Genomic DNA, 13,411 nt, shown 5'->3' on the forward strand with positions numbered 1-13,411 from the left:
TACAGTACCAATCAAAGGTTTGGACACGCTCGGTCAGAGAGGATTTCCTTTGTTTTTGGGCCATTTTTCACATATCGTGAATGAACAGTACCAGTCAAAAGTTTGGACACATCTTCTCATTCAATGTTTTTTCTTTGTTTTTTATTATAAATGAATATGAAGATATTAAAACTATGAAAGAACACAAGGAAGTACGTATGTAGTAAACAAAAAAGTGTTTAACAAACCAGAATATGTTTTATACTTTAGAAGTGGCCATCTTGTGCTTTGATGACAGCTTAGCACACTCTCAGCGTTCTCTCAGTCAGCTTCATGAGGTCGTCACCTGGAACGATTTTCAGTGACCAGCTGTGGCCTGATCAAGAGTAAAGTTGTAGAATCGCATGCCTTCTTAATGTGTTTGAGACCATAACTTGGGTTGTGCAGAGGTAGGGGCTGGTACACAGCTCTATACAGTGAATAGCTCAACTCCACCTACGTCTATTGAGAAGATGTCCAAACTTTTGACTTGTACTGTATATTGGTCAGTTCATTATTTTTGCAAATGATTTAAAACCAGTTTAATTACAGGAATGGAGAGACAAGATTTTGTTCTGACAGCCAAGCTATACATATATCATTTAAATCTTATGAATGAATCCCTTATCAACATCTTTTTTCTCTACAGGCATATTGCTGGCAGATTTAATAGAGAAATACTTTGTCTCACCCACCCTTTTCCGCGTCATCCGACTTGCCAGAATAGGTCGCGTTCTGCGCCTGATCCGAGGAGCTAAAGGAATCCGAACATTGCTCTTTGCACTGATGATGTCCCTCCCTGCTCTCTTCAACATCGGCCTCCTCCTCTTTTTGATCATGTTTATTTTCTCAATATTTGGTATGTCCAACTTTGCCTACGTGAAAAAAGAGGCTGGCATTGATGACATGTTCAATTTTGAGACCTTCGGAAACAGCATCATTTGTTTGTTCATGATCACAACGTCTGCCGGATGGGACGGACTCCTAGTCCCCATTCTCAATAGCGGTCCCCCTGACTGCGACCCTGATGCTGAGAATCCTGGCACGGATGTTAAGGGTAACTGTGGGAATCCTGCAGTGGGAATAGTCTTTTTCTGCACTTATATCGTGATGTCTTTCCTTGTGGTGGTCAACATGTACATTGCCATCATTCTAGAGAACTTTAACGTGGCAACAGAGGAAAGCAGTGAGCCCTTGTGTGAGGATGACTTCGAGATGTTCTACGAGACCTGGGAAAAGTTTGATCCAGATGCTTCACAGTTCATTACCTACAGCTCACTCTCGGATTTCTGCGACACACTGAAAGACCCGCTGAGGATCCCAAAGCCAAACACAGTTAAGCTGATTACCATGGACCTCCCAATGGTGCCTGGCGACAAGATCCACTGTCTGGACATACTCCTGGCCCTCACCACCGAAGTGCTTGGTGAGTCAGAAGCAATGGACTCCCTGAAAGCGAGCATGGAGGAAAAATTCATGGCCAACAACCCCTCGAAAGTGTCATACGAGCCAATAACCACTACCCTTCGGCGCAAGCAGGAGGATGTGGCTGCTGCAGTCATCCAAAGAGCCTATCGCAAGTACGTGCTTAAGCGATCACTAAAACATGCCTCCTACATGTTCAGAGAAAAGAGCGACTCGAAGAGGAAGGGCGAGGAGGCGCCAGAGAAAGTGGGGATGATAGCGAGCCGACTGGGCCAGCTCTATGGGCACCAAGCTCCAGGCAAGCACACTTCTGTGACTGTCTCTCTCCCAAACAGGAAGGACAAAGCAAAAACAGGCAAGGGCAAGCCTCCTTCTGTGTCGGTGCAGAGTGAAGTGGTCTTGCGTTCTGCCCCTTTCACTGTCCCTGAGTCCCCAGCCTATGTAGACAAATTGAAAGAGTCCATTGTGTAGTACAAGCTCAGTGCAACACTGTGCTTTGATTACTTACTACATCACTGTAATGCACTGCAGCTAATATAAAGGGAAATTTGGTCGTTAGTGGCTAGCATTAATTATAAAGAAGTTAAGATCTGTAAGAGTAATTATTGTGCTTTACGATTCAGTGATTTGTGAAAATGTCAAGCAGGATGAGTCTGTGATGGAGTGTTAATAGCTGGGCTGTAAGCACAAGTTCCATTTTCCTTATCTACTCAGAACGTTAGAATGAAATGCAAATGTAGTTTTGGGGGACATTGCTTTTACTGAAGGCAGTTTTAGCTTGTAGCTTTAGCAACAGCACACATCATTTTCCCTGAAGGTAAGAATAGAAACTAATAGAAATTAACCTTAGAGATGTACTTTCATTCATATCCAATCACTTGTTTGTTAAAACATTTTAATATAGTCTTACATCTGTTATTAATGCGATCACATAGAGAACACATGTGGTAAACATATACAGCAATGATCCTGCAGTTTCTTGTAGCTCGAAACTGTAGATTTGTTGCATGAATTTGAATATCGTTTTAAGCTTTAGTTCTATGACTGCATTAAATTGACACCCTATGAACTGAATAGATATAAATAAGTCAGAGCTGACCCTTCAATTGTTTCCATTTCGGTCAACGTCACATTTTTCTAGAGACGTAACTATGCAGTTTATATTTTTGAGTGGTCATAACTGGAGTTCAGAAGCTGTTGAAGACAATGGGACTCCTGAAACTCCTGAAGATAAGTGGCATAGCCAAAAACTGACTATTGGGTAGGCTTTGGCATAAGTGAGTGGGCGCGATTTTTGTCAACCCTGGAGGGTGGGCTTTATGCGGTTTACAGTGCCCCTGGTGCAAGACCTGGTAGAGCACCACAACTTTCTCCATAAAACTGAAAGCTTTTGTGTTTGAGAGAGCGCAAGCTCCAGTTTTGCTTCAGATCTGAAACAGTTCACAGGTCATCATCGTTTCCTCTGAGACAAACCTGAAAGGATGTGTCAAATTATACTTACACTTTCAACAACGTTGGTCAGGTTAATTTTTAAGTGACAGGGAAATAAGTGAATTTCTAAACAGAGGGGAAATGTATTTAAAATAAATGTTACATTTTGAAGATTATATTTACTTATTTTCACATGCAACTTATGTAACTTGATTGGGTCACCCAATATTTTGTGTATAACATTATATATATAAAATCACACACACACACACACACACACACACACACACACACAAAATAATTATATGTGGCTCTCTGGTCCCTACAGTTCCAGCCATATGACTGCACACGATGTATAAACAAAACCTGTAATACTTTATTTCCACTTATTAAAGTGTATATTGCCTTAATTTCATTAGTTTATGCTAGCAAGCTTTTCCATAAAAATAAACAAATACCATAACTGTGAAGAAAATCTCTGAATATTGATAATTGTGCTTAAATGATAACAGGATTAGTTTCCCCTTGGGAGAGTGGGTACAGAACAACTTTTTCTCTCCACACGGTGAGTTTCCTGAGAGGGATTTGGGAATTGTTGTCCTTGGCCACAGAAGAGAGAGAGAAGAAATCCAGAAAAGTGTTCATTAAAAAATAAATGCACTCTTGTCCAGAGTGAAGTTATAACAGCCGTGAAATGAATTGCACACCAAAGTATTGTTGACATTAATATTAAGTTTAGATGATGGTAATTTGTGTTTTACATTTTTGTATTTCTGTGTTTGTCTCATATAAAAGCTACCATTTTTAATGTGTGTCTGCAAAGGCATTTCTAAATAGAGCTACTCATTTAAAGCTTTATTGTTTTACTTTCAGGTAGCCTTACTTTATTCTGAATTTGAAAAACCTGCTGATATTTTGAGGCCTGAGTTGAGGCTATGGTCTTGTTCGCGGCTCGTTCTGAATATTTTTTATTCAAATGTATTTTTAATCAGTGTCTTGTGAATACCAGTGATGTTTACAGTGGGTTTCTCCAAATGCTTATATTTTTCTTTCTTTTCTATTAAAGTTGATGGAGTGAGTGTTTCTGTGGGATGTGCATGAATCTGACAAAACCAAACATGCTAACAATATCTAGCACTGACTTAACCAAGCTGTAAACATGTCACGACAGACTTGGTCAGAATAGTGGAACCCTTAGTGTGATATAGAACCATTTACATGCAGAGAAACACATTTGCATTTATTTATGGAGAACCACTGCCTTCGCCTAAGAACACTTGTCAAGCGAGTATAGGTAGCCATCATCAAATAAAACATTCTGACCTCTGTCACGACTGAATTATGGGTAACGGTAACATGACTCTGTGAGGATACTGGACATAATATTCCATGACCAATTATGACATCTGCTGTGACATATTAATCGCAAGGTTATATTAATGTTATGTGCAGGGCTCATCTGAAGTGTTACTCCAAAGACATAGGTGCATTTTGATGATACTTTAAGGAGGACTCAAATGTTTATGAGTCTAGTGGGTGTTTAAAATACTCAGTGCATCGTTTGGAATTTTTATTTTTTTTATTTTTATTGTCAAACGAAGGCACTGTTTGGAAATCAACAATTGAAAGTTTACCTTTTTTTCCTCCCTGAATTGTTTCTAACAACATTTTGAAAATAGACTAAATCTGATTATAACACACAATGGTATATCTATATATTTATAAGGCATTGTTGTTAACAGCTGTAAATACTAACAGATGTTTAAAGGCAAACGTCCAAGCATAACTCTTAAGTTGTTGATATATTACTAAGATGTTTTGACATTTTGTGTAAAATCTTGGGAGAAAATGTGTATTGAAATGGTATAACACTACGATGCAAGTTTGGAATGTCTGTTCAAAAGTTTGGGATCATTGTTTTCAATCAAATACAATACTTTTCATTACAGAAAACAAAATGTATACAACATAAACAATTATTCGGTTACGTGACTGCTGTAACAGAACAATAGAGACAGAAGTGGTCAAAAATTAGATGATTTTTGAAATGCCCAGAAATGTGTACAATATTAAAATAAAGTAAAATTTAACAGAATAAAAATCAAGAACGCACGGAAAATTACAAAATGTGATGTATACATTCTTGTTGATTTTAAAATACACAAAATATTGGATCTAATTACATCTTAAACTCAGTGTCTAACTTCATTTTTATTATCATTTTCAGATTAATTGGTTAAATGTCAACAACGCATTCCAAACTTTTGAACAGTAGCTCAAATGCTCTGTTGTTGTACACCTCTGGATTGTGTTTTAAAAATATAATATGATATAACACTTTATAATTTGGAGGTATTAGAATAATTTCTTTTAACGTAAACACAAGGGGGATTTTAAGTAAATACTAACTTATATAAATAAACACTTTTTTTCTTTATCACTGTATAATTTACTGTCTGTATAAAAATGCTTTTTTTGATGATCCAACTAATAAAAGTTTAAAACCTTTCTTTTAATTTAGTGCCTTCGCTAACTTATTTATTCAGCTATTGTTCATTACGTTAAAAATAAGTAGCAAATAATTTATACTTACATTTATATACCTCCTTTCTAATACCCAAAGTTGCTTTACACAAAAAGCTCTGTGTAGATGTCCCTCTTGTGGTGAGATGATGAGCTACAAGGATGTAATAAATGTACATGGGCATAATGTTTTTAAAATGTGGACATGGACTTCTTTCTATTTTTAGCAAACACTATCCTAGGAAACTTTTAGGAAAATAAAAGGGTTAAATAAATAAAGCCTAGAAAGCTTGGGGCCAGTTTTCAGATGTAACACTGATTCCACTCTCATGGAATTTGAGGATTAAGTTAGGATTAGGATCAGGTTTGTCTCATCTGATGAGTCTGAAATGCAAATGTGCCTCTATCTATTCTATTACATTGACAGTAGCAACTGTACTGCTCTGTGATTGGTCACAGCACTGATTCTGAGGTGCTCATTCTATTTATATTTGTGCATGGAAAAAAAAATCAGGCCATGACATAGTCCAGTTTCTTTCCTGATAGGAGCTTCACTTCTGTTCTGTAAATTTTTCAGTACATACCTAGAAATAACTGATTCCCAAATGTCCCCGTCGCATCATTGCTTTAAAGCTGTTTAGATCTATACATTCACTTTCGTCCAGTACATGTGAATCTCTGATTAACTAGTCCCTGCCTCTTACACCTCTGCTTTTGGTTGAAAGCTATGCACTGCATGTTGACGAGACTGGTGCCTTAGGGTTATGATGTCAGAAACTCTGGCTGTCTGAATTCTCCCATTTGATTTGGTCTTTGGAACATTGCTTTTTCAAAATGCAAATGCTATGACTCAAATTTTGCACATAATACACCTTCCAGCACATAAACAGTGTGACATAATATGTTTACAAGCTACAAAGCTTGATTTTACCTGGAGAGGTTTTTAACAGAAATATTTGGTGTTCCAACCTTTTTAGAAACACCAGCCATCTTACTTAATGTGTAGATAATGGCCCTTTTAAAACTAACAATAAAATACGCTAGTGTATAGTTTTTGATGTGTATTTCAGCAGTTTGAAGGTATGAGGTGGTGACTGACTCTCAGATGAAGTGCATGCAAGACGTCACCTGACTGTTTAAAGGAAACCGCCATTTTTTAATGTTTTCCAGGTTGGTCAAGTGCTAGCATGCAAGGATCATATTAGCAAAGTGTTTTTTTTACTGTGGACAAAGTTTTCTACTCTCAAAAATAAAAGAACTTTCCCTTTCCTGTTCTTTAGTTTATTTGTTTATTTCCTCATTCAGGATTTTCTCTTTATTCTTTATTCATTCCTAATTTTTCCTTTGTTCCATCCATTGTTATGTCTCCCCCAGTCACACAATTTGCTATTGCTAACTAGTTAAGATGAGGAGGGTGAGCATGTGTTTACTTCAAGCCATGTGAAGTCAGCCACTGATTCTTTTTAAAATGCTGCTCACCCAAAATGTTTGTAAAACACCAGCTAGTTAACAGTGCCCTGCGTTAGCTAGCATAATGCTAAATGATAGAGTAAAGGGAACTTGGGCTCTATGGAGTCAAGATTTAGGCCCAATCCCATTTCAGCCCTTGCCCCTACCACGAAGCCCTACTCTGCTGAATGCCAAGGGGTAGGATGTCTCCATTTTTGTTGGGATTAGAGGTGTAGGGTAAAGCATGTTAATGCGACATGGCCTTTCAAACTAAGATTTTTCAGAGACACACTTGAAACAGAGTGTTATGAATGCCTAGTTAATCACTAGCAAGCGCAGGTGACCAGACTAACCCACAAATGACAGTATGTTTTCCTTTAAAAATATGCTAACCATTGTATTATATTAGTTTTATGTAGTTTTATTGTATTATGACTTTTAACTTCATAATAAGCATAAAACATTGCTATTACAATTCTGATGTCTCGATGGTTAGCTAGTAAGTTTCCAGCTCCACCTTAAATGGTGAAGCGATTATATTCCACCCCCTAAGGCTACTGAAGTATTTAAGGTGGAACTGCAAGGTTTGAACAAAAAGTTGCTGAATAATAATCTGAATTCAGTTGTATATTACTGAAGAGTCAGGTGTGGGAGAAAATATATAATTGTGAAACGCTTTTGAAGGAGTATGATGCTCTAAATTTTATTAAAGTCCAGCAGTGCTCCTCTGATATCACTGCAGACTGGTAGACCTGGCCACAGAGCACGCCTAGTAACCTGACAATGAAGCACTGCTCATTTTTATTTGATTTTAACCACTACACATTGTAAATTAATTCCAAGGGGCAAAGTGACAATCAAAAACAAGGGGTACGGCTAATAATAAATGGGATAGTCAAAAACAAAACTAAAATATTTGTTACAATCTACAGTTAAATATCTCTGCTGACGTTGTATTTGTCAGGCTAAGAAAGCACTGATGAAGCTCATCCTGTCAACAAGAGGAGCGTCCAAACCAACAGAACCACAGCTGCCTGGGAGCCGCAATCTGAGAACACACAAGTGTTGTGACGGCGATGGTGGTGGGGGTGTAAGGGGACAGCGCGTTCCAGCTTTTGATGGGCAGCACGGTCCACTTTGAAACTAGAGTTGGAGAGAGGCATGAGGGACAAGGTGGTGTTTCAGTGCGGCGAGAAGAGAAGAGCACTACAGGATGCCCTTTACCACTGACCCAAAACCTGCTTCCTGTTCTTTGAATACCAGACACTCCCATTACGAGTGGCATGGCACAACTGATCTAAGATCAGCAAAAAAGGAAAAGCCAGCTACTTCCGGTAACACCAAAAATTGCACTGCTCTGACACCATCTGACCCCGGCTGGGTCAAGGGTCCTTGTGATTACTAGGGGTTAAAGATCACTGGGGAGACCTGAGAGGAGATTCTGGACATACTAAGGATGCTTTCAATGTGAAGGGGACTCTCTTGAAAGAAGCAATGCTAATACGTTTTAAAGATGATAATCAACCTACACTGAAGCAGACTGCTGAGAGTTTATTTATGTTTTCAGCTGGGTCTAACATTCAATTGATTATTCTATAACTCTTTAAGAAACTTAAGATATTGTTGATGTTTTATGATGTGAACTTGAGCACATAAATTGCATTCACCTGTCTTGTCCAATTGCAAGAAAATACGTCTTAACAGGGACATTATGTACCCCTTTCTCACAAATGAACACAGTTCTGTCTTAATGAATCCTCTGTGACAGGCTTTGGTCAAAATACCACAAGGATCAAACACCACAGCAGCGTTCTCCCCGTCTAAACAGCCGGTTTCAGCACCTGTTTGTTTAAATATGAATGAGCCACAGCTTAGTTCAGTGCAAGAGCCCAGGAGTGAGGAGTGAATGGCAGAAGCTCTGGATTTAAGCCATTTTTGCTTAATTCTCTTTCATCACCGTTTTCGTTTTCTCCATATTTCATCAGCACTTTTACTTCTTTGCACTCCTCATGTTGGTTTTGTTCACTTTAATCTTGTCTATGCGCGCTCAAATAAACACAGATCCACAGCTGTGACTGGAGAGACCATGAGGAGGTGGGACAATTCATAATATCTGTACTCTATGTAAGGTACAGCACAAAATCATAACTATCTGCTTCCCATGTTTTTAGATTTAGGCTGCGGTCTCAACTGACTGGGTTGTTTTATTGTTTTATTTCACAGTCTGTAGATTGGTATACTCCAGATCCCCAAATTCATTTGCAAATGCACGCAAAATGTCCCCCATATGTCCTCTTACAACGTGCAGTGGGGGCTGCCATCTGGTACGGTCTTTGAGGCCTTTGAACAAACTAAATACAAAAAGTGTACACAGTTAATGTCATTAATAAATCAAGCCCACCCCACCTTTATCTTGGCACCAACATGAAAATGTTTTGTTATTATTTAAACGGCATCACTGCCAGCGGAAGTAATAGATTCAGCTGTTAAAAGGAGAGTTACATGATAGCCCTTCAAAATAGCCTTGGGCATCCCATCCAAGAAGGATACCATATATTACATTTATCTTTAGAAAGACAGAGAGAGAAAGAGAGGCACAAACTTCAGCGTCAAAAATGTTCCTCAGCAGGTGCCTGCCAGGATTTGATATATTTACATCTTTATGGAGAAGATTCAGGGAGTCTAAAACTACAGAAACCCTACTTGTTCCATCCATTCCTAAGAAAATGAACATGTGAGAACATCTTAATGATGATTGTAGAAGATGTAATTCATTCATTCATTATCTGTAACCGCTTATCCAGTTCAGGGTTCAGTTCCAGCCTACCTGGAATCATTGTGCACAACGTGGGAATACACCCTGGAGGGGGCGCAAGTCCTTCACAGGGCAACACAGACACATTCACTCACCTACCAACGTGTGTTTTTGGACTGTGGGAGGAAACCGGAGCACCCGGAGGAAACCCACGCGGACACAGGGAGAACACACCAACTCCTCACAGACAGTCACCCGGAGCGGGAATCGAACCCACAACCTCCAGGCCCCTGGAGCTGTGTGACTGCAACACTACCTGCTGCGCCACCGTGCCGCCCAGAAGATGTAATAAAATATGAAATTGAGATATGTTATATATCTCCTTCCCACTCATTAAACATCTTGTTCAGAAGCATTATTGTTTCCTATAACTTTACTATGACAAGATGTCACCCACAGGGAGCCGTGGAAAAGCAGATCAGGTTAAAGGCAATATTTACAACTTTAATCCAATAAATTTTTTATAAAATTCAGTGAATGTTTCCTCACCATTTCCTAGCTTTGTGGTCTGATTGTGTGCTGGAAAAAAGGTCCGGTGTTTGTATGAAGCCCTGGCTCTGTAAAAGGGGCACAAATTAATTGTCTCTGTCTGCTCTGGTTCAGGAGCTCTCTCCCTTTGTGGCCCACTCAGGTTGGGAAACAACATTTGGGGGTTAGGAGAGACCTTCAAATTTTGAAAAGCATGAAAAAAAGATGAGGATGTTGCTCTAATCCTGCTCCAAAATGGGGTAACATTGACGTATTATTGATGTTACACACTGTATGACCTGTGCTACAAATGAATGGAGAAAATTTTGGACACATCTTCTCACTGTGGAATAGGGCTAGTATGTCTACAAATTAATTCTTGACGAGGCCACAGCTGTTCACTGAAAATCATTCCAGGTGATGACCTCATGAAGCTGACTGAGAGAACGGAGAGAGTGCACAAAGCTGTCATCAAAGCAAAAGATGGCCACTTTGAAGAAGTATAAAACATATTCTGGTGTGTTAAACACTTTTTTGTTTACTACATAATTCCACGTGTGTCCAAAGTCTTCCACATTCATTTACAATGTAAATTGTATGGGAAAAGGTACTGTACACTAACAATATGTGGAAATTGGCCCAAAACAAAGGAAACCCTCACTGAGTGGGTGTGTCCAAACATTTGACTGGTACTCCAGTTTCAAAACTAGACCAAGTGATGTGCTTCCAAACAATTCTTAAATGCTGATGTGTGGAGATCCCCTGCCCCACAAACTCCCCAAGGAGGGTTTAGAAAGTGGACAGGAGATGGTGAATACCAGTCTTTCCTAGCTCTAATACACCCTGCATGCCTCTCATGACTGTGGATCTCTCATCATGCAGCATAATGGTGACACCCCCACAACAGCTCGCTGCCCTTTCTCACGAGGACACAGTCCTGGGGCAACAGATATTACCAGCCTTTCTGATCACAGAAGAATCACAGGATGAACCTAGATGGATCCTAAATGCATTACATTATCGACTCTTCTTTATGTTCTATGTGTAGTTGTTACAGATTTTATACACACAAATATTGCTACATGAAATGTATTATATACTATATATAAAGCAAATAGAAGTTGACATATAGACTAAAAATAAACATTTATAACTTTAAAATAAACATTTATATATTTAATTATCCATTACAGTGTTTATTTCTGTTGTTTTTGAGTTTAAAGAGGCAGTACGCCATTTTCTACATTTTGACTCATGTTAGGAAACTGCTATTGTACTGACACCTAGTGACCAGGATGTTGTCCTAAATTTTATTACTTTTTTTAAATATGGCCGCTCCCATGTGGAAGACTCACTCTCTTAAACATAAACCGGTGAATTCAGAAAATAATAATAAGAAATTTGTTTTTTCATACAAAGTGAATAGCACTTTACAGTAGAAATGTAAAAATAAAAATTAACCCTTGTTTGGTAAGTATTTTATTAGAAGTTGTCTCAAAAGAGACCACAATATTTTAAAAAAAATGTGTAAATATTAAATATTAACATTAATCCAGAGCATTTTAATATGTTTCAGATGGGGTTGGATGAGATGTCAGAGCTTGGGTATCACTATGAGGTAGTTAAACTACAGGAATGGTGGTGCCATGAGTGATGTGTCTGTTTGGGTTTAAACCGGTGAGTCCAATGTCCATCCACAGTCCAAACACACCCATTGGTCTGTTGACTGACTATGTGAAATTGTCCACAGGTGTGAGTATGTGAATGACTGGCTGATGTCCTGTGATGGCAATGTGCCTAGTGACTCCAGGTGGGGTCTGAACTAGTGATGTGTCGGTCGCGAACGAACCGGTTCAAAGAGCCGGCTCTTGTAAGTGAACGATGAGAGCCGGTTCCCGTCTAAGACCGAACCATTTTTTTCTAAGGCTTGTCATTCAACCAATCAGAGAACAACAAGCAAAGGTACCAATCAGCGAAGAGTTATACCACCAAGCAGAGAGGGGAGGGGTGGGTGGCCGGATCAACCCCTCCAAGCTGAGACACTTGGTTTTCCTGAATGCCAATCTGCCTTCCAAAAAATAGTTGAAGAAAATGTTAAATCAGTTAAATGTGTGTTGACAGTTGTGGTTGTTTTAATCACTACCGTTGAATGCTGCTGTTTTGCACTTTGCAGAGTATTTGTTTATTTTATTACCCAGAAATGGATGATTATTTAATTTAATAAGCTATTTTGTAATACCTACCTTTTGGGTTCCATTGGCTGTATTTCAGAGTTTACAAGTGATTTTTATTAAGGTGTTTAAATAAAAATCCAGTTATTTATACAACTGAATGTGTGAGTGCAATCAGAGTTATTAAAAGCAGCCATAAAAACAATTGGCCATTGCAACACTATTTATTATTTTTAATATTGAACAATAATATTTTGTCTATATAGTTTTGTAAAATGTAGGTAATATTGTTCTGTACCAGTGGAAATAATTTGTAAAACAAAGAGCCATTTAGGAGCCGAAAGAGCCGGCTCTTTATGAAGATCCGAGCCAAAAGAGCCGGCTCCCCAAAAAGAGCCGAAATTCCCATCACTAGTCTGAACGCACTGTAACCCTGATATGGATGAAGCAATTACAGAAAATGTATGAAAGCATGAAGCTCGTTTAATGAGAATGAATAAACATATAATTAAAAGAGGTCCAGGCCGAATTTTGATGAAGTCACGCCCTCAGCTGCCTCTTCATTTAAAGCAAGACCAGGCTTAACATAGCGTCATAAAACCTACAGAGGGCGCACTAGCAACGTTAAAGGATCTGCAAAATCTCAAAAAATCTATTTAGAGATGTAAATATAAAAATGTAAATAAGAACCAAAGTATAACAGTACCTCTTTAAGATAAGTCTACATTTACAAAGGCTTATATATGGTTTAAAGGTCTGTTTAAAGGTCATTAATAATCCTTTTCATTTGTAACTGATAAAAAGGGAAGCAGTGACCTATTTTTCATCTAATACTGAATGTCAGAACTTACTGAAAATGTGGAAGTAAAGAATAAGCTCATATCTGAGGATGTGTATCTAGTCATGTCTTATGTGTTATATAGGGTGACCAGACGTCCTCTTTTACCCGGACATGTCCTCTTTTTTAGACTTAAAAAAATGTCCGGTCGGAATTTCACAAACGTCCGGCATTTTGTTTTTCTAGAGCTACATAGAACTTCTAGAAGTTTCGTTCACAAACTAGTCCCGCCTTCCCCTACTCCGATTGGTTCGCTTGAGTGAGAAGGGGGCG

The 13,411-nt window shown here is 38.6% G+C and overlaps 1 protein-coding gene across 1 annotated transcript in view; it reads left to right on the forward strand.

The window, feature by feature from the left end:
- The window catches only part of scn4ab (sodium channel, voltage-gated, type IV, alpha, b), a 31,746-nt gene extending 26,333 nt beyond the window's left edge, over positions 1–5,413 (forward strand). The window contains exon 26 of the mRNA XM_066675304.1: positions 668–5,413. Within this exon, the coding sequence (XP_066531401.1) occupies positions 668–1,914 (1,247 nt within the window). The 3' untranslated portion in view covers positions 1,915–5,413. The remainder of the gene's footprint in view (positions 1–667) is intronic.
- Positions 5,414–13,411: the final 7,998 nt, after the last annotated feature.

Source organism: Hoplias malabaricus, chromosome 6, assembly GCF_029633855.1.
Source record: "Hoplias malabaricus isolate fHopMal1 chromosome 6, fHopMal1.hap1, whole genome shotgun sequence".
NCBI lineage: Eukaryota > Metazoa > Chordata > Actinopteri > Characiformes > Erythrinidae > Hoplias > Hoplias malabaricus.